The following is a 25,781-nucleotide window of genomic DNA, read 5'->3' as shown; positions in this document are numbered from 1 at the left end:
AGATCGCCATGAGTTTTCAAAATTAATGTCCAATGAATCACATTTGCCAACTCCTTTAGCACCCTCAGATACAGCGCGTCCGGCCCCATGGACTTGTGCTCATCCAGCTTTTCTAAATAGTCCTGAACCACTTCTTTCTTCATAGAGGGCTGGTCACCTCCTCCCCATACTGTGCTGCCCAGTGCAGTAGTCTGGGAGCTGACCTTGTTCGTGAAGACAAAGGCAAAAAAAGCATTGAGTACATTAGCTTTTTCCATATCCTCTGTCACTAGGTTGTCTCCCCCATTCAGTGAGGGGCCCACACTTTCCCTGATCTTCTTCTTGTTGCTAACATACATGTAGAAACCCTTCTTGTTACTCTAAAATCCCTTGCTAGCTGCAACTCCAAGTGTGATTTGGCCTTCCTGATTTCACTTCTGCATGCCTGAGCAATATTTTTATACTCCTCCCTGGTCATTTGTCCAATCTTCCACTTCTTGGAAGCTTCTTTTTTGTGTTTAAGATCAGCAAGGATTTCACTGTCAAGCCAAGTTGGTCGCCTCACATATTTACTATTCTTTCTACACATCGGGATGGTTTGTTCCTGCAACCTCAATAAGGATTCTTTAAATTACAGCCAGCTCTCCTGGACTCCTTTCCTCCTCATGTTATTCTCCCAGGGGATCCTTCCCATCAGTTCCCTGAGGGAGTCAAAGAGCTTTTCTGAAGTCCAGGATCCATATTCTGCTGCTCACCTTTCTAAGACCTAAAGGTAACCTGGATTCTCTAGTAGAAACAGACTTAAAACTAGAGGTTGAACAAAGTTATACTGGAAACCCCGTGGCTGCTTCAAGTGATTGCTTTAAGACAAGATGTTGGCCCTCATTGTAAGTTTCACTATTACTTAAAGACTATTTGAAAAAGCCAAGCTTTCTATATCACAGGGTTAAATGTAAAAGTGTATTGTGGCAAAATTAGACACTAAATAATATCTGTTTGCATTCTGTTGGATGTGAGAAAATAAAGTATTTTATTTAGCTACTACAACCCTGGTGCTACAAAGATGAACTCATGTGTTTGATTTTGTGAACTGAGTTGGCCCATTTACTTCAAAATGAAGTCTGTGTGAAAAGTTTTGCAAGATTTCAGCCTATATTTTTACATGTTAAAACCGGAATGTGTTCTCTGATCGCTACTTAGCAATACCTCCTACTGATCACATAATTTGTTCATCAAGAAATATAGATTCCTTTATAATTAATGAAAGAGTGCCACTGTATAGGGGGGCATGATACTTTAAAACTGTTTAACTTAAAAAAAATCAGAATATAAGCTAATATATTGCACAGAACATTACCTACCTAAGAATCACAATAGATATAATTGCTTTATACAGAGACTAAAATAAATACAGGCAAGACAAATTTAAAAGCTCTCAACATAAATATCTTACAGGTCCTGAATCTCATTGGGATAATATAAGAACATAAGAATGGCCCTACTGGGTCAGACCACTGGTCCATCTAGCCGACTGCCCTGCCTTTCGACAGTGGCCAGTGCCAGGTGCCCCAGAGGGAATGAACAGAACAAGTAATCATTAAGTGATCCATTCGCTGTCACTCATTCCCAGCTTCTGTAAAACAGAGGCTAGGGACACTGTTCCTGCCCATCCTGGCTAATAGCCATTGATGGACCTATCCTCCATGAATTTACCTAGTTCTTTTTTTAACCCTGTTATGGTCTTTGCCTTCACAAAATCCTCTGGCAAGGAGTTCCACAGGTTGACTGTGCGTTGTGTGAAAAAATACTTACTTTTATTTGTTTTAAACCTGCTTCCTATTAATTTAATAGTTCTTGTGTTATGAGAAGTAGTAAACAACACTTTCTTATCTACTTCCTCTACACCAGTCATGATTTTATAGACCTAAATCATATCTCCCCTTAGCCGTCTCTTTTCCAAGCTGAAAAGTTCCGGTCTTATTAATCTCTCCTCATACGGAAGCCGTTCCATACCCCTAATCATTTTTGTTGCCCTTTTTTGAACCTTTTCCAATTCCAATATATCTTTTTTGAGATGGGGCAACCACATCTGCACACAGTATTCAAGATGTGGGCGTCCCATGGATTTATATAGAGGCAACATGATATTTTCTGTCCTATTGTCTATCCCTTTCTTAACTATTCAAAACATTCTGTTTGCTTTTTTGACTGCCGCTGCACATTGAGTGGATGTTTTCAGAGAATTATCCACAATGACTCCAAGATCTCTTTCTTGAGTGATAACAGCTAATTTAGACGCCATCATTTTATAGGTATAGTTGGGATTATGCTTTCCATTGTGCATTACTTTGCATTTATCAGCATTAAATTTCATCTGCCATTTTGTTGCCCAGTCACCCAGTTTTGAGAGATCCTTTTGTAGCTCTTCGCAGTCTGTCTGGGTTTTAACTATCTTTAGTAATTTTGTATCATCTGCAAATTTTGCCACCTCACTGTTTACCCTTTTTCCAGATCATGTATGAATATGTTAAATAGGACTGGTCCCAGAACAGACCCCTGGAGGAGACCACTATTTACTTCTTTCCATTCTGAAAACTGAGCATTTATACCTACCCTTTGTTTCCTATCTTTTAACCGGTTACCAGTCCATGAGAGCACCTTCCCTCTTATTCTGTGGCAGCTTACTTTGTGTAAGAGTCTTTGATGAGAGACCTTGTCAAGGCTTTCTGAAAATCTAAGTATACTATATCCACAGGATCCCCTTGGTCCACATGCTTGTTGACCCCCTCAAAGAATTCTAGTAGATTGGTAAGGCATGATTTCCCTTTAGTAAACAACATTCATACTAAACAACATACTAAACAACATCCCTTTACTAAACAACATAACACCATTCTCCATCCAATTAATCATAAAAGTGTTTTTTTAAAGTGTTGTTTTATATGGATAATGAGAACTCCACAGTTACCCCTTATTTTTCTATTAAATAATGTATAAACCCTCTTGTTTCAGTACAGAAGGAAACTTGCAATTGCCTGAGATTACCAGTAAACAGAAGTTTGCCCTATGGACAGATTATTTCATAATTGTCAGTTATGGGGTTTCTTGAACCTTCCTCTAAAGTATTTATACTGGTCACTGTCACAGATGGGATACTGGATGAGATGGACCACTGTTTTGATCTAGTATATTGATTTGTGTGTTCCATAGAACTCAACTATACAACATGCCTGTCCAAACTACATTCCCATGAAAATACTATACAGTTTCAAGATGTTCCATCTCTGGTGGAAAGGGATCAGAACCTCTAGTGAAAAGTGATTCAGACTACTCCCTAACTCCAAGTTAGTTTCTGCCACCCTTATTAATGTTTAGTAGTACATTATATACTAAACAAAAAACTAAAAAACAAAATAAACAAAAAGAGCCATAACTAGAGAACTTCCTGACAGGGAAGTCCCTCTCTTTATTAAGTTACCCCTGCAACACATCCTGGTTCACTCTCTAGAGGACCGCTCCAATTCTCCCTTTCTTCCTAATAGAAGATTACAATTTAAATTATAAACCAATGTGTATATATACAACAATTCAAAAGAAACTTCAAATTCCATAAAACTATTTACACTATTTAATATGTCCCCTTATCAATTCCATTTAATGAGTCTAAAACAGTATTCTAAAGATCAAATTTTTGAGGTATCTGATCAGTCTTTCAGACCATATTCTCATTTCTGTTGAGTTTGCATGCAGAGTTATCTGTGGAGGCGGCTCACTGTCTAACAGAGATAAATACTAAAATACTGAAGATGAACACATTTCCTCTGAAGCTGTCCTCCTGGAGTCTTTGGTAGATAGGATCTGGGAGTTTCTGCTGAGTTCTGAACAGTTCCAGACATTTGGAGTTTTTCAGTCAATTATTTTGTCTCTTTTCTAAGTTCAGGTAGTGCTTCTGTTCTGTGGCCAACATTCACATTTTCTTGCTGCCAAATTTTTATTTCATCATTCCAGTTTTGAAATTCCATTAGACTTAAGCTGTATCAGTGCTACAGATGAAGGCAACCTTAGTATTTTTCCCATTAAACGTTCTGCTGGAGATAATTCAGATACAAGTGGTGTAGACTGATGTGCCATGAGTTCCTTGTAAGAATCCACTGATTTTTGCAGAAGTCTTTTAAAAGTCTGCATGGCTTTCTCCAGCTTCCTGTTGCTCTGGGGGTATTTGGACTATTTGTATGATGTCCAGAATAAAAGTCCTGTACAAACACTAGGAATGTTTTAGAAATAAATTGAGGCCTATTATCTGATATGAGGATTTCAGGAACATCATGTCTAGCAAATACTGATGTTAGTTTCTGGATGAGATGTACCTGTGTAAGTATAGCAAGGTCAATATATCTGGGCAATTAATTGACTAAAATTATGTACCTTTTTCTTTCCAGAAAAAACTAATTTGTTATTATCCACTGCCAATTTTTAAAAAAAGGTTCCAGAGGCGATCCCAGCAATTATAGGCTGGTAAGCCTACCTTCAGCAGCAGGCAAATTGGTTGAAACTATAGTAAAAAAAAAATTATCAGACACATAGATGAACACAATTTTGGGGGGGAAGAGTGAATATGGCTTTTGTAAAGGGAAATCATGCTTCACCAGTCTATTAGAATTCTTTGAGGGAGGGTCAAAAATATGTAGCCAAGGATGATCCAGTGGATATAGTGTTCTTGACTTTCAGAAAGCCTTTGACAAAGTCTCTCACCGAAGGCTCTTAAGCATAGTAAACAGTCATGGGTTAAGAGGGCAGGTCCTCTTATGGTTCAGTAACTGGTTAAAAGATAGGAAACAAAGGGTAGGAATAAATGGTCAGTTTTCAAAATGGAGAAAGGTAAATAGTGGTGTCCCCCAGGGGACTTCACTGAGACCAGTGTTGTTCAACATATTCAGAAATGATCTGGAAAAAGGGTAAATGGTGAGGTGGCAAAATTTGTAGAAAATAAAAAATTACTCAAGATAGTTAAGTCCAAAGCAGCCTGCAAAGAGTTACAAAGGAATCTCACAAAACTGGGTGCCTGGACAACAAAATGGCGGATGAAATTCAATGCACAGTGGAAAACATAATCTCAACTATACATACAAAATGATGGGGTCTATATTTGCTATTACCACTCAAGGAGTCTGTCATGTTAAATATACACTCTGTCCTCCTTTGGGGGGGGAGTAGGTTGTGATATTACCACCGTCACAGTTTCCCTGACAGTCCTTAGCTCGAAAATGGCACAGCCGAGAGGCGGGACATAGTATAGCAGCCCTTGGGATCAGGGCAGTGTGGCCTAATGGCCAGAGTCAAGTGTAGTGGCCCTGGTGTTCAGGACAGCTCAGCCTAGCAGCTCAAGTCAATTACAGCAACCCTCACGTTCAGGGCAGTGCAGCCTAGTGGCTAGCATCACGTATGGTGCCCCTCGGGTTCAGGGCAGTGTAGCCTAGCAGCCAGTGTCAATTACGGTGGCCCTCATGTTCAGGGCAGTGTGTCCTAGTGGCCAGAGTCAATATAACCACCCTCAGGTGCAGGGCAAAATGGCCTAATGGCCAGGATCCATATAACAGCCCTCTGGTGAAGGGTAGTGCAGCCTGATGGCCAGAGTCAATATCATAGCCCCTATGCACAGGGTGGTGAGATCTAAGGGCCAGTGTCATTATAACAGCCTTTGGGTACAGGGCAGTGCGACCCAATGGCTAGAGTCAATATAGCAGCCCTTAGACATAAGGCAGTGTGGCAAATTTAACACCTTTAATTTGGGCTTGAATAGGGACTGGGAGTGGCTGGATCACTACAAAAGCAATTTTCCCTCTCTTGGTATTGACACCTCCTCATCAATTATTGGGACTGGACCACATCCACTCTGACTGAATTGGCCTTATTAACACTGGTTCTCCACTTGTAAGATAACACCCTTCTCTTCATTTGTCGGTATATTTATGCCTGTATCTGTAATTTTCACTCCATGCATCTGAAGAAGTGTTTTGTTTTTTTACCCATGAAAGCTTATGCCCAAATAAATCTATTAGTCTTTAAGGTGCCACCAGACTGCTCGTTGTTTTTGTGGATACAGACAAACACCCCTCTGATACTTGGAACCAACATGATTTGCCATGCCCAGGATTATTTTTACAACAGAAACATCTTGTGGTTGGGTAAGGTGACTAATGCTTTCCGTTTGTTTGAATCTGGCTGAATTCCCTGTTTGCTAATTGCATGTCCTACAAATTTTATTTACTCTTTTCTGAATCCACATTTCCCATTCAGAGTGAAGCTGGCTTGTTGGAAGCATATAAAAATTGTCTGTAGTTGCTCATCATGTTCATTTTCTGCCATAAGCCAACACATCATCTGCGTGGGAAAGGATGCCAGACAAACCTGATACAATCGGAGATACTCTCTTTTGAAACTGATCTGGTATTGAAGATAAGCGGAATGCAAGATGATTAAAACAGTATCTTCATCAAAGGGCGATGAACGCAGTTAAAGGTACAGATTCTTTAGCAAGGGGGATTTGACAAAAGCTTTCTGTAGCAGCTAACTTTGAGAACCATTTGGCTTCTGATAGCTCAATAAGATTTGATGAACTGCAGAAAGCATGTCTCTCTTTGCACAGGCTTTATTAAGCTTCCTGTAAGGTCCACATAAACACAGATTTTGCCTTTGGACTTAAGTAGTAAACAATCCCCACACACCAGTCAGTGGGTTCTATCTGGGAAATAACCCCCTATCTTTCATTCTCTATTTTTCCTTTGACTTTCCCTAGTAAGAATATAGAAATGTGGTGTGGGGTCTGTTTAGAACAAAGGAATCACTGATGGCACCTATTTTATTTTGTACTCCCCTGAGAGCTTTCCTAGCCCTATGAAAATGTGTGGATTACATCTCCTGTATAGTTTTCTTTTTGCATTCCAGTTTCTGTACTAGGTGTAGTCTTTGTATTTCTAGCAACCCTAGTAGGGGAGTTGTTAAACCTTATATTACATATCTGATTTGTTGAATAACTTTCCATCCTTTCTCCAGCTTTCCTAGGAAATAATCACAAACATCCAGTGTAGTTACTAAAGCCAAATAGAAACTTAGTTGGTTTCCATCCTGGGATTGATTGTAATCTCTTTATTATTTTTATTAGTTTTTTTTTTTAATTGCAGGGTGACTGTTCCCTCAGTATCAATTTTAAATTGAAGGTTTTGACTGTTCTTAAATTCAAATTGCACTAGTAAAAGTCTGAGCTGTTTTGCATTGTTCCTGGCACATTTTGTCTGCCTATGAAATGGACATTAAAAGCATCTTTCATTTTGGAATATCTTCCCCTGACACACACCATTTAGGGGTATGGCATATAGGATCTCAGCCTCAGCATCACCCATAGCAAATATCCGGGCATTTACCTGATATTTTGTGCCTTATCTATTAAAGCAAAAGGTATCCAGAATTGCTTCAAATCTCTGGATCCATCAATGCCAACTGATTGAGTTGCCAATATCAAACTTCTCTATAAGAGTCATTTGCAATGTGGGCTCCATTGCTGCTGAGGCTGGACTGTGCCTCCAGGGACGGCTCCAGGCACCAGTGCAGCAAGCACGTGCCTGGGGTGGCAAGCCACGGGGGGGCCGGTCCCGCGGCTTCGGTGGCAATTCGGCAGCGGAGACACCGATGGCGTGGCACCAGCGGACCTCACGTAGGCGTGCTGCCGAAAGCCGCCTGCCTGCCATGCTTGGGGAGGCAAAAAACATAGAGCCACCCCTGTGTGCCTCCTTCCTGCTGCAGCTTTCACAGGTCTCGTCTATGATTTTCCACTTTCTCCACTCACACCTTTGTCAGTGGCAGACCCTCCATCTGCCCTGCCCCCCAAGTCCTCCGCTCAGGGAAGGTGGAGAATCTGCACTGCGGTTCCTCACAGCTGCCCACCCGGCTCGTACCGTCAGAGCCCTGCATGGATACAAAATGTGTATCTGCATCTGTGCTACTATCCACAGAAATGGTCCACAGATATAAAGCAGATACCCGCAGGGCTCTAATGATAGGATACCAAATTCTCAGCTGGAATAAAATGATATAGCTCTGTTGAAGTCCATTCAAATCAGCTGAGAACCTGGCCCCTATATACTATAGAAACTAATGAGTGATAGTTTATCATCCATGGATCTAGCATGGAATGGCACAGAGCATGGCAACATTATACAAAAACTTAGGATTGAAAATGCAGCAATGAATATTATAGCTAATTTTAACTTCAGGGGGCTTCTGTGTACTGCAAAAAATTCCATCGTGTTTTATGATCAAATGGCCAAGACCACTATTTTCTTATTTAGAAGACACCACGTCTATCAACAAACATGATGGGATCCTGCCATATTTTTAGAATAGACTGAGAGGTCAGAGTGAATCATTTATTATTTATTTGTATTGTGTCATTCATTTGCATGTGATTTGTAGCCAACACAAGTCTTGAAGAATTTGTAACTAGAGCTGTGTGAATAACCTTTTTCTTGTTGTGGTGGTCAAACTGAAAATCATTTTAGCTTTCACAAAATATTTCATTAGACCAGGAACAAAATCTTAAATTTTGTTTTTATTTTTTTAAATAAAATTGAAGTAATATTTAAAAATGAAAAGTCATATGAAAAGTCAAAATGTTTGAAAAATGTCAAAATAAAACATTTAAATTTCATTGGAATTTTGAGAGAGGGTTCGACCAAAACAATGTGACAAATTCAACATGAAGCAGTGAAATGTTTTAGTTAATCCAAATCTGAATTATTCAGTGGGAATATTCTTTGTCCAAATTATTTTGCCCAGCTCCATTTGTAACCTAATTTATATAGATAACAAAAACAAAACATAACAACAACAAACAAACCACAACCATCACTGAGGGGAAATGTATGCATGGGGTTAATAGAATACTGTTGCTGACTGATTTTTGCAAAGAAAAACACATCCCTCTATCCTTATAATGCTACTTGTTATCTACAGTGGGTTTGAATAACTATTTAAATGTCAGGAGTAAAAAAGTGCTGGAAGAAGACCAGTGGTGGAAACAGAGAGCTAGATCCTGAGATGGTGTAAAGTAACATAGCTGACTTCAATAGAGTTTTGCCAGATTATGATAACTGCAGACCTGCCTCTGAGCTTCCTAAGGAGAGAGATGGTAGTTGGAACATGGGAAGAGGGGTGTCATCACAGGCATATCAACAGCTGGATATTTGGTTAACCGACATAATTTGCCGAGCAACCTTTTGCAGTCTCTCATCAAAGTACTGACCAAATTTAGTTAACTTGTGAGATTCAATGAGATCTCGGTTTAATGGGATTTTGAAAAACGTTGAGGGGGATAAAACTGTTTTAGACTTCTTGAAGAATAATATTTATATTTTAATAATATATTTTTTCAGACTACCAATTTTCCCATTCCTAGTGTTTTTTGGCCATGTCAAAGTATCTGTATCATGTCAGTTTTGGTGTGAGCTGCTTATTCTTCTTAATGTTCTGGAATTTTACAACACTTAAATTCTGTCATGAATATAACTTTCACATTGACTTTTAAGTAGGCATAACTACCTTTATCTTCAAAATTATGTAAGTGCACTCTTCATTTCAGGTATGAACTGCATGAATTATGGCTTCAATCAATGTAATTACTTTTCACGTTACATCTACATCTGTGACCTGAAGCCTATTTGATTGGAATGACATGCCACTGTGAGACTTCTGAAAAGATGTAAAAATATAAATTTAACACTTGTGAAACATCTGTTTCATGGCTTTTTTTATCTCAGCTAAGCAAAAAACAACTTGATGTGATTCTTTTTCTACCATATATAGCTTTCGTTTGGATGAAGTGAGGTAACAGAGAAGTAGAGCTCTGTATGCCATAAAGCACAAAATAGACATTCCAGCACTTAAGAGAAACTACTGTGTCCCTCATTATTATTTTAAGCAGTTTCAAACACTATCTTTCTTACTGTCTTTTTCCACTATTCCAAATTAATAAGCTCTACTGACTTCATTACAGTCAAATACAAAATAAGCATCACTGAGTATGCTGTGCATTTGAATAAAATAAATGAGTTTTCCACAAAACAATGGGCAAGTCCTCATAACTTTCTCTGTTAATCTTTGGTATTACCTTGAAAACAAAACAAAACAATGTTATTTTCTTAAAAGTGAAAACAGTACACCACCAGTCAAAAGAGCACAAAAAAATTGTTTCAGAGTAACAGCCGTGTTAGTCTGTATCCGCAAAAAGAAGAACAGGAGTACTTGTGGCACCTTAGAGACTAACAAAAATTTGTTAGTCTCTAAGGTGCCACAAGTACTCCTGTTCTTCTTTTTAAAAAATTGTTTGATGTCTTTCACAATCTTTTAGCAAAAACTATAAATTAAAGAAGCCAGGGAAGAATGGGCTGACAGAAAATTCTGCTGAAAACTTTATTGGCTACCTGATGTTCTGTGAGTGGACATGGAAAATTAGATTATTTAAGGACAAAAACTGTACACTGTGCAAGTCATGGGTGGAAAACTTTATTAAGTGATTTACAGTATCAGTCATCTGCCATACTTTGAATTGCACAAAATAAAATGGGACTGCTAGGCTTACATCTAGATTTTCTCCTCTGGAAATGCCTATAAAACTAAGTTAACCTTCACATACCTAGTGAAAAAAAATGGTGAACTTTTGTAAATTCTATTAACAAAGAAAAAAGAGGAAGAAAAATGGAGAAATGTTATTTCGTAGCCATACTCCATGACTCTTTCTTTTTTTAAGATCATAGTTTAGCCTCAGTGGTTATGAGTATGTTTTGGGTTGGAGGTATAATTTCCAGCTTGAGAAGACATACCTGCACTAATAAAAAAGAAGAAGAAGAAGAAGAATTGTAGCCACTGCATCACTAGGGGCTAGCCACCCTCAGTACAGACCCATGACAAGCTCCTCCCACTGCTCTGGCCACCACAGCTACATTTCTTTTTCTAGTACGCTAGCTCAAACTGGCACAAAAATGGGGTTTATGCTATTTATGCTGGGCCTAAATTGGGTGTGATTTGGGGGGAATGATAGATATGGACTAAAGTGTGGGAAATACTAGACTTTCACAAAACCTTGCTGTTTCATGGTCTAGGGTGGAAACCTGGACTGGGTCACCCCAATCCCCAGCAGGAGCCCTGGGTGAAGAAGCCCTGAGACCGGGCATCCTGAGCCCCAGCTGGGGGTAGAAGCCCGGAGCCTGGGCTCCCCAGCTGTAGTTGACAGGAGCGGAAGCTCCCAGCCATGGCCGGAGCCACAGGGCTGAAGCCAGAAGTCCTGATCCTGGGCTGATCAGGTGGGGGTTGCCCCAAGCCACAGCTCGGAGTGGGTCAGAAGCTCCAAGCCCAGGCTGCCTGAGATGGGTGGTGGTGCAGAAGCCTGAAGCCCAGGATGCCTGAGATGGGTGGGGGTGCAGAAGCCTGGAGCCCAGGATGCCTGAGATGGGTGGGGGTGCAGAAGCCCGGAGCCCAGGCTGCCCCAGCTGGAGTGGCAGGGGGTGCCTCAAGTCCCAGCTGGAGCAACAGGTTACAGAAGCCCAGAGCCAGGGTTGTCTTGGCTGGGGGAGGGGTGGAAGCCCCCAGCCTGGCTGCCCCAAGCCCTGGCTGGAGCAGGAGGGAGGCCCCAAGCCCAGGCTGCCCCAGCTGGAGCTGCCAGCCCCCAACCCAGCAAGAGGCTCTGGGGGCAGGGGACAAAAGCCCAGAGCCCAGCTCCTGGGCTGCTGTAGTGCAGAAGTGAGGGTGTACCATCCTCATCTCTGTGCTGCCTCTGGAGGTGGGTCTCATCTCCCTACCAAGACCAGCCCTGCAGGGGAAAGACAACTCCTGTCCCTCCACAGCATGGCCAGACTAGCTGTTAGGAGCCCCAGGGTCCCAGAGCAAGGGAGATCAGATTTCACAGGGAAGGGCTGATTTCACTTGCCTGACATGTTTTTCAGGGTGGTGAAATTGGTAGGGCTCTAAGCATGAGGTTGTGTGAACATCATCGGAATTTTAACAGTCACCTGCCAAGTTTCACTTTGAGTTTTGGTTTCAAATGAAGCAAAAATTAATCAGAACTGCTGATTTTCACCTGGTAGTATATGAGTACCATTCCAACCCCAAACCTTGTAATATTGTGGAATGTAACACCAGAAACTGGCCCAAACTTGCAAACTTACCATTGAAGCAGGTCTGAAATTTGAGTTGGGACGAGTTATACTCGGGAAACTTTTACAAAACTCAGGGGCATATTTAATCATTTTCAGTTCCCTGCCATAATCCATACAAAGCATGTCTAGTTGCAGGGGGAAGCCATTCTGCATTTGCAATATTGTGATGGCATTTTGGTAAACAAAATTTCTCCAATAATATACAAACTCACAACGCCAACTGGCTTAGACAAAGATAGGTAAAATCAGAGAGCTGGATCCTCAGCTGGACTATTGCTTTACTGATGCCAATGGAATTTATCCCTTTTTACACCAGCTGAGGACCCGGCTCAAATTGATGTGGCATGACACCCCTCAACAGTCATGCAAAAGTTTGCATGACACCTCTCAACAGTCATGCAGAGTACGTACCAAGCATGTTCAATGCATCTCCATTTGTCAGCTATTTATATATCAGGACATAGTTAATTGAGAGAGCTACTTGATGAAAGCAACATCACTCTTGAAAGAGCTTATAAAGAAGTAGGTAGATGCAGCAGCATCTTTTGCAACTTTTACATTTTTGTTCCATATTTGCAGTTGCATTTGATTTTCAATTCTATCATGTACATGTTTTGCAAGGTTTGAAAACCATGAATTGATCTGAATTAATTTACTCTGGTGGGGCATATCGAAAGTTCTGTAACACAATGATGCACATAACCAAGGTAAATTAGTAACACTGAAATGGGTCACTTCTGGCTTTTGTTCAGCCTCAGTTAGGAGGCTCTTATCAAAACCTCATTAGGTCTGTCAAACTACAAGCACAATAGAATCAGTTTTGTGGATATTAGCGAGACATAAACACTTAGAGCCTCGAGTTTGGAATTTACTCTTCTCCTCAGTCTGAAATCTGTTGATTTCCAGTACATATTACATGACTCATCTCTCTTTTGTTCAGCTTTTGGTGGGGGAAAGGTAATGAGGGCTAGTATTGGTTAGAGTTTGGATTTCAAGTATCTGGCTTATTTTCTAATCTCCTGGTTCAGGGAAAGCTGCTGGCTTTATGTACCTGTGCTTTTGAATATTAATTGTAAAGCAAATTAAATGGGTAGGTAAACAGAAAAACCCTACAACAATCCTCACTGGGCAGATGGGGAACTTGAGGCTTTGGCTCCACCAGAGTCATGCACTGAGTCAGTGTCAGAATTAGAAGCCTGGACCTCTTGATTCCTAGTTCTGTGCTACAACCTTTAGAACCAGAGGTGACTAGAAAACAATCTTTTCCTGCTGCCAAAAATGTCAAAATTTTGAAAAAAAAACCTCCCATCCTGGTATCAGGAGTACAGAAATGGAATATTTTGGCTTGCTCACATGGAGGCATTCTGCTTGTTAGCCCACTAGGAGTTAGATCCTGGAATCTCGGGGTAGCCCAGATCCTAGATGGCAAGGGTGCCAGGCAGTGGCCAAAGGGATAGAAGTATGAGAAGTTGGGTATACAAGCTGTCAGGAAAGTTTCCTAGACATTGATAAGTTCAACGTTATCAGCCCTGCTTTTTCTCTCACAGCCCACCCCAGAAGGCTTCAGAATGTTATAGATGATTGGTGAGAAGAAGAGAGAATGTCCTTTGTGGATGCTGGGGACAGGTAGACCTCTGGACATTCCAAGCAAAACTGTAGAATGTTCTGACTTTCTCTGCTCTGTGCTGATTGGCTGTTTTTTTCCTTCCACTCCTTCCTCACACTCTCTTCACCTCAGTTTCACTCCACACATGCCCTGTGTACCCTGTGCATTCCCCCTCATGTCCCTTTTCATTCCATTTAGCTGATCCACTTCTAACTAAACCCACCCAAAAAATCCTAACCACCCACCCAACCACTAACTGCAAAAAACAAACAAAAACATAACACCTAACAAACATTTCCTGCCATCACACTGTTCACTCTGCTTGTGTGTTACACGCCTTTTACCACTCTTGTATTTAGACTGTAAGCTCTTTGTGGCAGACAGAACCAGTCTTTTTGTTCTGTGTTTGTACACACCTAACACAATAGGATTGATTTGGGATCCTAGACACTTACAGATTTTAAGGTCACAGTAATACAAATGATAATAACAATGAAAGTTAATTTTAATATGGAAATATTATGTTTTGTTATTTCTGTATTAAATATATGCAGAAACATCACTTTTTATACTTTTAAATCCAAAGTCTATTTTTTGCTAAATTGGTTCCACTTTCATCCATTTTTTGCTCAGGGCCATTGAACTGGTCTATCTGCACTGAAGAATTGCCCCTTTTCTTCTACAAAGAGTTACGTATATTAATGAAGCTTTGTGTGGAAGTGGGGTTGGTTTTGTGTTTGTGAAAAATTCTTGAATTTAGTACTATTTCAGATTTTCTTACAAAACTTCACACATTTCTAGTTACTGTTTCAAAACAAAGAATGTAGGACTCTAAGTGGGGAAATAAGGAACAAACTCAGATCTAGGGCCTAATTCACTGTTGTGTACTCCTATTTACACTGACTTATCTCTTTCAATTTCAATGGTGCTTCATTGGATTAATGCAATAATGATTCAGGCCCTTAGTTTTCCCTTTAACTTTAATAGAAGAAGAAAAATTATGATATAGACAGGCAGATTTTTTTCTAAATAATATCTGTTTCATTGTCTTCCACTGGCCATTATCTTCCATTTAAAGATTACAATTAAGTACCATATATTTCTGTGGCTTGGGTGCCAAAAATTGAACAATTTACAAGCCAATCCACCTTCAAACCAACTCACAAGCTGTAACAGCTCTACTTGCTGCCATATTAACTTACAACACAAATGTGTTCCTACCCAGAAGATCCATAAGATAACTGCAAACTCAAGAAGATGGATAAGACTTGATGAAATTAGGGAAATGGAGATATACAGAATATGCATGGTCTGTAGGAATGCAAGTCAGAACCAAAGAAGGTGCTATTTTCACCTTTAACCCTAAGTCTCTGCCTGTCTAAACAAATTAGATGAATGACTTTGTGTCAGGATCCTTTAGCAAAAATCCCTCGGAGACACACGAGCTTCTCTTGGATAAGAGGGCCAATTCCACAATTTTTGGAAAGGCTGCCACTCTCTCTCTCTCTCTCTCTCTCCATGTGATACTGATCAGTTGTGAGCTGCAGAGCCACCTCAAACTTCAGCCTCTTTTGTTTATAAGAGGGGGCTGTCAGCAGGGCAGTCTCAGAGGCCCCCTTGACTCAGTTGTTTGTATTACAACAGATTGAAGCACAATTGAATGCATCAGTGAAGACAAGGCCATAGGTGAAATCCTGCCCAATATGTTCTCCATTGTACAAGGCACTGCTGTGTGCTTTAACCTAGTCTAATAAGAAGAAGACAGTTGAAAGGAAGAATGAAACTAGAAAACATTTTTACATTCAGTAATAGCATGTCAGATTTTACAAGCTGTTTGTCGGCTTTCGTGCACCTCCTTGTTTTTAATTAGGCAAGTAAATTGTGGAGTGCAATGCTTGAAAAACTTACATGGTGCCAGGACAGTTGACGAAGAATTGATACAAAGAAGCATAATACAAAATTGTATGAATGGAGGGCCAGATTCTCAGCAAGTATAAATCAATTGAAAATAATGAAGTTATGTCAGTGTCATCAGCTGAGGTAGCGTTTGCTTAGGTAGCATTTTCACTAAGCGCTACAGCGGCGCAGCTGCAACGGTGCAGCTCCATTGCAGCAGTGCTGTATGTGTAGACAAGCCCAAAGAAAGGTAACTCCTTCTTGCTCCTGAGGCACCACCTGTGTATAGTAGTAACAATGGTTTGTAACATTACTAAGACAACTTGTACAGTTGTGTTCCAAACCAGGCAGGCCCACCCTATTTTAGTTCCAGTCTACAAGTTGTACTCCAACTGAGAAATGATTCCTTCTAAATGAACTTTCTTGTTATCTACATGCTCCATAGTTGCAACATGTATGTTGAGCAGCACTACCTCATTGCAATCTAGTGAGACATCAACACCCCACTGAGCAACCAGTACCTCATTGACCCCTTGCTGTCTTCTGAAGTATTGTTTGCACCCTCTTACTTATTTTTCCTTTTTGACTTTTTTCACATTTCTCTCTGATCATGAGGTTATGAATTTCATGGAGGCAAACACAGAAAACTTGCTTCTTAAAACTCCTTACCACATATGAGGTCATGTGTTAATATACTATGCATATCAATAGTGACTTCATAAAACTTAACAGATTTATTTAGTACTTGTTATTACAGTTGAGGCAAAGGCCTACTTTGTTCATTGGAACTCATGCATCTTAGAGTTTCCTATCTCAGTTGCAAATTTGTGTAAAATATGTCACATTTAAAACAAAACAAAAATTAAAATTTCTCTGAGACACCCTGGCACCCCCTTATTCACCACTGTCATATAATTAGGATATGTTTTGCACAAAGTATGCCTTGTGAGGTATCATTCTAAAAGTCTTGATCTGCTAGACTTTAATATTTCATTGGATTGTATGTGCTGTTGTAGAATGTGAAGTTATGAAGTTTGGCTATGCATGTGTTACTGAAACATATTGTGAGGCTGAAAACACCCACAAGCAGCCTTTCAGGTACAACAGTAAAAAGGCCAAACAATGTTAATGGCGTATTGAGGAAATGCACACAAGCACAAGGATTACTAGGAACTGTGTACAATAGAAACCTCTCAGAGATAGCACTACACAATGGGAACTGTTTGACCCAGGTCACAGCACAAGACCTTTCCAGCAAGTGGGAAGAAGCTATAAAAAGGGGAAATGACATCATGATGGCATCTCACTCTCCCTGCAACAACTCACTTGGAAACATCTGAGGAACAAAGACTGAACTGGGGGAAGTGATGGTCATAGGCTAAAGGGATTTCTAGCCCGTGTATGAAAACTTGGGAAACTCAATCTGCAAAGCAAAGGCAGCTTGTGCCTTAAGAATCTGCCAGCCTGTTTATTACTCAGGGTAACAATTTGGTAATTCATATCATACCTATCTAGTAAGTTAAGCTCAGTTTGCAGTTTTGTTTATTTAATAGGTAATCTGCGTTGATCTGTTTGCTATAACTTACAATCACTTAAAATCTATATTTTGTAGTTAATAAACATATTTTATATTTTAATCCAAACCAGTGTGCGTTTGACTAATGCAGGGATCAGCAACCTTTGGCATGCGGCCCATCAGAGAAATCCGCTGGCAGGATTTACCTGCAGCGTCCGCAGGTTCGGCCAATCACAGCTCCCACTGGCCATGGTTTGCCGTTCCAAACCAATGGGGGCTGCGGGAAGCGGCGGCCAGCACATCCCTCGGTCCACGTCACTTCCCCCAGCCCCCATTGGCCTGGAACGGCGAACTGTGGCCAGTGGGAGCTGTGATTGTCTGAAACTGAGGACGCTGCAGGAAAACAAACCGTCCCAGTCCATCAGTGGATTTCCCTGATGGGCCGCGTGCCAAAGGTTGCCGATCCCTGGACTAAGGTCTCGGGGGGAAATCACAGCTTGGTTATCACAAGTGTGCATGGTCCTCTTCACATTGAGGGAGTGGTGGACTGGGTATTAAACCCATCTTCTGGCCAGATTTAACCAGGGCAGGACAGTACTGCTCTGGGGTCCCAGGCTGGGAAGCTGGTGGTTAGAGATCCAGTGTGTAACTGCAACTTGGTGTGAGTTACCCTACCTGTGTGAGTTCTGGTGAAAGTACAAGCTTGGGGGGCTTTGCAGCTTGTCACAGCAGCACAGTGTGATAGGGAGCCCAGGTTGGTGGGTCAGAGGGCTCAGTGGTACCCCAGTTCCAGGTGGCACCCCAGAGGCAACCTGTCACATTCTCTTTGGAGTTCTCTAAGCTTCTGTGACACAAATGTATTTTCCTATTAATTTAATTATGTCTCCAAAAATGTAAACTGCCTGAATGTCCATGAAAATGCAATGTTTATTTCTATGTTACATTTCCAAATTGAGCTGGGTTGCCTAGGTTTTGTTGCCTGATTGGTGTTTTGGCAGGAGTATTTCAACCTTTGCATTTTTGGAGCTATATCACATATCTCCTATCCTTTTGATTCTAAGATCTGGCAAAGACATTGACAGGGGTAGCAGGCCACCACTCCTGCCATCGCAAGACAACAATAGGTGGTGGTGGGGGGGAGTTTGAGGGAAAGTTCTGCCAGATGCCTGTTCTGGGTGGGTAGATTGTGTAGGAATGGATTACGGGGGACTGTCATTGTTTTTGAAAGTTCAAATAAACAAATCTTGGCTCTAACAGTCTCTGAGAGGGTTATGCACAATGGATAGTGTGGTTTCTCTCTGATACATTGCATCCATTTTTAGGCTTTTCTCTTCAACCACGAGGGCTAAGAATTTTCATCTAAATAAAAACTAAGATGAGATTTTCATGTAATAGCATGATTTCAGCACCTGGGGCTTTAAGGGGGGAAAAACACATTAAAATATTTGAGATTCATGATTTTGTCACAAGAGGTGGCAACACGGCATTTTGTATAACAGCACCGTTCGTCATTCAGTGCAACAATTTTCCTCAGAAATTGCACAAAGAAGCCATCTCTGGGAGGCACCACTCCTGAAATTGCCACTTTGTCGTCACAAAAATTCCTTAGTTTCATGTATTTGTTGAACAGGAGCTTATACTGCAGACTGACAATTCATCTTGATAATTTTACAATTAATTATAATAAAGATTATTAAACATTAATCAAATGTTTGAGTATTTAAATTACCAAGCTTTATTGTCTGTTATTGCTTATATTACTCTATCACACAGAAGGCCCTGATCAGGATTGACCTAGGTGCTGTACAAGCACACAGCAAGAGACAAAACATATAGGGAAAGCGCCTATCATACAGTAAAAGGGCCAGATCCTGCAACTGGATCCATGCAGACAGATCCCTGAACTTCTGTGGTGCACCTCTAAAGTCAAAGGGATTCCATTTGGGCAGAAGTCACCTGCTTGTATGGATGCAATTGCAGGATCTGGCCCAAAGTCATGAGAATGATGTGTGAATAGTCCCACTGCTGTTATTCAAGCTGTTGTTCATTCACGGCATAGATCTAAGACTATGTCTACACTGTGCACTTTACAATTGCGGGACTGTGCCGCTGTAGCCACGCCAGTGTAAGGTGTGCGGCGTGGCTGGTCTTCATCACTGAGAGAGAGCTCTCCCGGTGACAAAATAAAACCACCTCCAATGAGGGGCGGTAGCTTCGTTGACAGGATGAAGCACTGTCCACACCGGTGCTTTTCGTCGTTAAAATTTTTGTCGTTCAGGAGGGTATTTTTTCACACCCCAGAGTGACAAAAGTTTTAACAACAAAAGTGCCAGTGTAGACAAAGCCTAAGATACCTTATCTATCCCTGGTGCTCAGGATACTGTGGAAAGAATCCTTCCATAAGCCTGAGAAGGAAATTGAGTGACAAAAAGAAAAAATGTTATTTGTTTTTCCAGAATTTTAGCGGTCATCTTAGGATCTCCCATCAACCATGGATTTTATCCCTTAATCAAGTACCTGTTTCATATTTTAATTAAAATATTCCTGAATCTCTATTTTTATGGTATGCTTGAACTACTTTGTAAATTCATAAAGACAAGCTTTTCAATTAATCTAGCCTATTTGGAATAAGTCAATTTTAATTTATATAGAACAGATCTTTGATAATGAGATTCTCCTCTACATGTCTTTCAGTTTCCCTATAGTCCTGTAGTGCCTGACAAGGATATTTTTTGTAATTATGACTTAATTAAGTACTCCCACAAGAATTGCTGTATATAGAGATGCCATTTAAGCTATTGTCAGCCATTTAACCCTCCTAAACTTTTGGGAGCTATCTGACCCCAATGCACACAAAAATGTAAATACATTTTTTTATGCCAAACCTGTGTGTCTCCATATATAACTGTAGTGCTCCTCGCTGTCCAGTGAGGAGGGAGGCCACTCCTTTTTTCCAGGTTTAGTTCTTGGGCTGAGGTCACACCAGTGGGGCTGAGCCGTAAGCAGTCTAGAGCTCAAGCAAACAAAAATAGTCTGGGGCTTTTGCCCCTGGGCAGGGAAGCACCCGGCACAGTGTCCAGCTCACAGCCCCTCAGTGGAGCTGACCACAATTAACAGTCTAGGGCCCTAGCCCTCCAGGGGGGCTGGGCTGGTGGCAGGCTGTATTCTAAGCCTCCCGGCCCAGGCAGCCAGCAAATACATCTAGTCAATAAGCTCTAGCTTTTTGGGGTGGGGCAGAGCAGGGGGGAAGGATTTTGCCTGGGCTTGTGGGCTTAGGCAGCCAGCAAACAGACACCATCTATTAGCTCTAGTCCTTTGGGCAAGGCAGAGCAGGGAGCAGGCTACGTCTAAGCTTGGAGTTCAGGCAGCCAGAAAACACACGTAGTCTCGGGGTTCAGGTAAGGGCAGCACCCACACAGTCCAGGGGCTCTAAAAGGGGTTTACGCATCTGCCAAGCAGTCTAGGGTGCTGGCAGGTGTGTTCATAGAGCACAGGCATCCTGGCCTAAGGTGGGGAGGTCGCCCACCCCAGGGTTTGGGTGGCAGGGGGACGTGGGCCCACCCTCCTCTACCACTTCCCAGCCCAAGGCCCGTTACAGTGGCAGAGGGGTCTGCCACTGGGTTGGCGGGGATCCAGGCGCAACATATCGACTTAGATGTAGTCAGCCCTATAGCGGCTAGTTGTTGGATGCCCCTGGGATACTTTCTACCTCCCGGGGTTTTGGTACTTCAGGTCCTCGGGCTCCTTGGGGTATACAGCCAATGGTAGTCCTGGCAAATCCTCGTCTGGGTTCATCTCCTCTGAGGGTTCCGTTCTGGATGCTGCAGCAAGGCAGAGGCATCCATCTCGTCTGCTGGCTCCAGCTCAGCTGAGCTGCATAGCCTTCCTTTTATACTTCCTGCCCTGGTACTTCCGGCGAGGGGGGCGGGTTTAGTTCTGCCCACCAAGGGGAGTGTAGTGCCCCCTCGCTCTCCAAGCAAGAGAGAGGCCACTCTGCCTCACTACAATAACATATACTCAAACTAAAATGAAGTCAATCTTTCTGCATTGATTTTATCATCCTATCTGATGTGGCTTTTTTATAGCAAATAAAATCACTAAGAAGTAATGGGGACAGTTAGACACCTCGGTATTAGTCAATGGGGAAAATGAAAGTACTATACTTCCAAGGTCTTTAGGCATCTCTTGGCCCCCAAATATGTATACAAATTTAAATAAAGGATAGGCTCTGCCTCTTCTTTCTTAAGGTATTCTCAAATTATGATAATGACAACCTGTTAACACTGGTTTTATCTGCATACCTGTTGTGGATTTAGTGTAGTGAAAAAAGTCACTCAAAGGTTATTAGGGTCAGTTAAACACCAAATTAATTACTCAGGTATTCCAGCATCATTTTGCCTTTATTTGGCATAAGCAGCTTTGATATGATTATACCAATGTTTTGGTCTTTGTTTTATTATCATACTTTCAGTGGTTTTTGTCTTTCAATAAAAAAGCACCAAAAGAGTTCTGGGGCATTGTGAAACCACAGATAATATTTGCCTCATAATGCATCAACATGTCTAACAAATTGAGTTTTTTTTTTTTTAATATAACACCATCAAATGGATTTTCTGGGAAGCCCTCTCCAGCCTGCAGTTTCACCAGCATACATATAGGTAGGGGCACACTCAGCTGCAGTTACATGCAGGGTCTCTGACCAGCCCCTGCATGGGAAGGCTACAGCTAGGGCAACTATCAGCTCCTCAGGCATGCACACCCTCTGGAGTATAAATCCTAAATTATACCGTCTTGCACTGCACAGGGAACTGTACAGTGTAAGCTCATAAATTTCGCCCCCTCACTCAATGTGGAGAGCAATATGCAACAGCTTTTTGCCCCTGAGTTATGATTCACACACACTGGTTTAGATAAAGCAAAAATGAGTTTATTAAATACAAAAGATCGATTTTAAGTGATTATAAGGGATAGCAAACAGATCAAAGCAGATTACCTAGCAAATAAACAAAAAACTCAAACTAAACATAATATGCTAAATTGACTGGATATGACTAGCAGTTTCTCACCCTAACAGGTGATACAAGCAGGCTGCAGATTCTTAAGGGGCAAGCTTCCCTTGCCTACAGCTTGGAATCCCCAGGTGTTCTATTCACAGGCTAAAAATCCCTTTAGCTTGGGTCCAGCATTTCCGCCAGTTCAGTCTATGTTCCTCAGGTGTTTTTAGCAGTCTTCTTGTGTGGGGAGCGAAGAACACCAGATGATGTCACTCCCTCCCTGATATAGCTTTTGCATATAGCAGGAACCCTTTGTTCTCAAAGCTTGCTTCCCAGACCGGTCTGTGGAAAACTACTGACATCCCAAGATGGAATCTAGAGACATGTGGTCACATTTCATGTCCTTGTAGAGTCATAGCAGCCATTACTCAGAGGCTGTTTGTAGCTTTTTCAGGAAGGCTCCCCAGGTGGGAGATAAGCTTCTCCTAAGGCCTATTGTTTTTTCCTAATGGCTTATTGCCCTGAATAGGCCCTTCCCCACCCAGCTATCTAGACTGAAAACATCTTGTCTAGTGAGCATTACCCAACTGTAATTATATTTGAAATACAGATACGTAGTCAATATTCATAACTTCAGATACAAAAATGATACATGCATACAAATAGGATAATCATATTCAACAAATCATAACCTTTTCAAAGACATCTCACATAACTTAATAATATATATTATAATTATGTTATAATCATATAATAATATCACTGTGAAGAATATGGGGTGCACTGTCACGGGGGAGCCATAGGGAAGCGGAGAAATAGATTGGTGAGCCATCTTGATGGGAGGAGAGGGCAGAAAAGGTCAGAACAGTGGAGTTATGGGAAGGGGGACGGACAGAATGGAGGTAGGAAAGGTTTTCAAGGGATGATTTATCAAATGAACTGGGGCCCATGGGCTTTGTGCATGTATTATTTTTGCCCCTGCCTTTTTCTTTGATTCTACTAAACAGATATTATCTTAGTGCTTAGTACTCTACATGCTCAAAAATCTGGGCTATTAAGCATTAATGTTGTGGTAATCTCTAAAAGCCACAACCAGTCTGGTCCCCATTGTATTAGGCACTGTAGAAACATATAATAAGAGACAGTCCCTGCCCTAGTGAGCTTACAATAAAAAAATAACAACTTAGAAGGTTTGTCCCTGACAAAATGTTTCTAATGCTAACCAACACACCAGCTTCTGTAGTTCCCCTCCTCCCCACTCTCCATTTTACAATGTGCTTTTACTTTAAGGAGTTCCATGCCACTATAAGCTAAACTACAGCATGTGATCTAGCATTGTGCCAATCTTTTGACAACAAAGGAATTGTCTACATTACCCACTGGATCAATGGGCAGCGATCGATCCTGCGGGAATCAATTTATAGTGTCTAGTCTAGATGCGATAAATTGACCACCAAGCACTCTTCCGTCAACTCCAGTACTACACCAGGGCAAGAGGCACAAGTGGAGTCTACAGGAGAGCGTCAGCCATCAACTTACCGCAGTGAAGACAATGTGGTAAGTAGATCTTGGTACGTCAACTTCAACTATGGTATTCACATAGCTGAAGTTGTGTAACTGAGATCGATCCCCCCCCCCCCCCACTACTAGTATACACCAGGCCAAATACTGTAGTTATGGTTGTTGAACAGTTTCAGTTATACACCATCTTCATTCACTCAAAACTTTCACAGAATTTCTGGGCTCAAATTTTCCATGCTTAGCTTCAGCCAAAGGTGTTTGTCTCAAAAAAAAAAAAAAAAAAGAAGAAGAAAAAAAGAAAATAGAGACAAAATGGTTCTCGAATTATGAAAGACTGAATAAAATACACTTTCACACCATTATTGCCATACTTTCCCCTGCTCTCCAACACACACAGAATATTCAAACAATTGAACTTTGAAATTTGACATGCAGCTAATTTTTTAATTAACAAATTTGTCTGATGTCAAGTTTGAATAAAACTGGGTGTATAATAAAGTTACTGTCAACTGGAAAAAAAATCATTTCTGACCATGCTAAGATTAGCATTTGTTTGTTTGTTTTCAATTGCAGAGCTCAGTGAAACCTCATCCCCTTTGTGATATCACAATGCACATTCTCTTAGCTCTCCTATCCATAGAATCTATAGGGGACAGTTTACATGAGAGAGATGTAAATGCCTCATTAATACATACAAACAAAAGCAAAATCCTCCAGAAACAAAAACCAAAAGGCAGCATCAAGGACAAGAGAAAATCGTGAACATGAAGAGAGAATGGATTTCATTTATTTAAGGTCGCCCAACAGATTTTGCTATGGAACATTCTTCAGCATTAAGAATGCTGAAGGAGAGGGAGGGATAGCTCAGTGGTTTGAGCATTGGCCTGCTAAACCCAGGGTTGTGAGTTCAATCCTTGAAGGGACCATCTAGGGCAAAAATCAGTACTTAGTCCTGCTAGTGAAGGCAAGGGACTGGACTCAATGACCTTTCAAGGTCCCTTCCAGTTCTATGAGATAGGTATATCTCCATATATATATTAAGCATCAGCATTTTTTCAGTTGCCAGATGTAGCCTAAGTATCAGACCAATGGTCCATACAGCCCCTTGTCCAATCTTGGACAGTTGCCAGTACCAGCTGCTTCAGAGAAAAGTGAAAGAAATCCTGCAGAAGGCAGCTATAGCCTAAATTTGCTTCCTACTAATATCATTGAATGTTCCCTAAATAGTGCCCAATCTATCTTCTCTATGCCATTCATTGTTTTGTATACCTTTATCATATCCCTTCTTGTTTGTCTTTTCTCAAATAAACAACCACATTTATTTCCAACGTCCCTTCATATGGAACTTCTTAGCATTTCATTCACATGTTTTTTTGTGATTAATTTATCTTTTGCTTGAACAGGTAGAAATTTTAGAAAATTATTACTGTTAGTGGATAGGGAACAGAGAAGCAATTCAAACGCGTGCCTAAAATTCTGACAGGTGAACAGATATAAACAACCTCAGCAGTTAAGGAAAACCTTCATTCACTGCCTTCCTTGCAAAGAGTGGAATAAGAAGAACTCCAAATTGGCTGTTTTTGAACAACAACAAATCACATCAAATTCACATGGGAAAAAGAATGAAAGAAAAGTGAATGAGAATTGAGATTGGCACTATCTCTCCGAGATTCCCCTTGGATGCATCTCTGCTCTTATTCTAATAAAAACAAATACATTCCTACCATAAGGAATCCAAGTCTGCTATTATTTGATCATTAAGTTTATTCTATTTTTGTCCACAGGTTTAATAAAATGTGTATTTCTTTGTGATCCCACAGCCTCATGGCTCTTCAGCAGCCCATTTGTGGTTTGTCACATAGTTTTCAAGAAATAAAAATCCATTGTTTTACTAAGATTCTCAGAAATGCCCCTTCTTGTAATTTATGATTACTGTCTAAAATGACTAGAGTCTGTCCCAGAAGACAAATAGTGCAAAAAGTCGGGAACATTCATTTAGACAATGGATCTATGGTTCCCTTCTCAATTCCTTCAGACAGGAATGTAATGTAGCACAATGTGAA

General features: G+C 41.0%; 1 protein-coding gene across 1 annotated transcript in view; it reads left to right on the top strand.

The window, feature by feature from the left end:
- The window catches only part of LOC128830823 (uncharacterized), a 50,159-nt gene extending 24,793 nt beyond the window's left edge, over positions 1-25,366 (top strand). Inside the window, exons 3-4 of the mRNA XM_054016614.1 lie at positions 23,676-23,754; positions 25,202-25,366. Of these exons, the coding sequence (XP_053872589.1) occupies positions 23,676-23,754; positions 25,202-25,366 (244 nt within the window). The remainder of the gene's footprint in view (positions 1-23,675; positions 23,755-25,201) is intronic.
- Positions 25,367-25,781: the final 415 nt, after the last annotated feature.

The sequence above is a fragment of the Malaclemys terrapin genome, chromosome 2 (genome assembly GCF_027887155.1).
Source record: "Malaclemys terrapin pileata isolate rMalTer1 chromosome 2, rMalTer1.hap1, whole genome shotgun sequence".
In the NCBI taxonomy this organism is placed as follows: Eukaryota; Metazoa; Chordata; order Testudines; family Emydidae; genus Malaclemys; species Malaclemys terrapin.
Note: the sequence above shows the minus strand (reverse complement) of the source record. Positions and strands in the feature narration are given on the sequence as shown.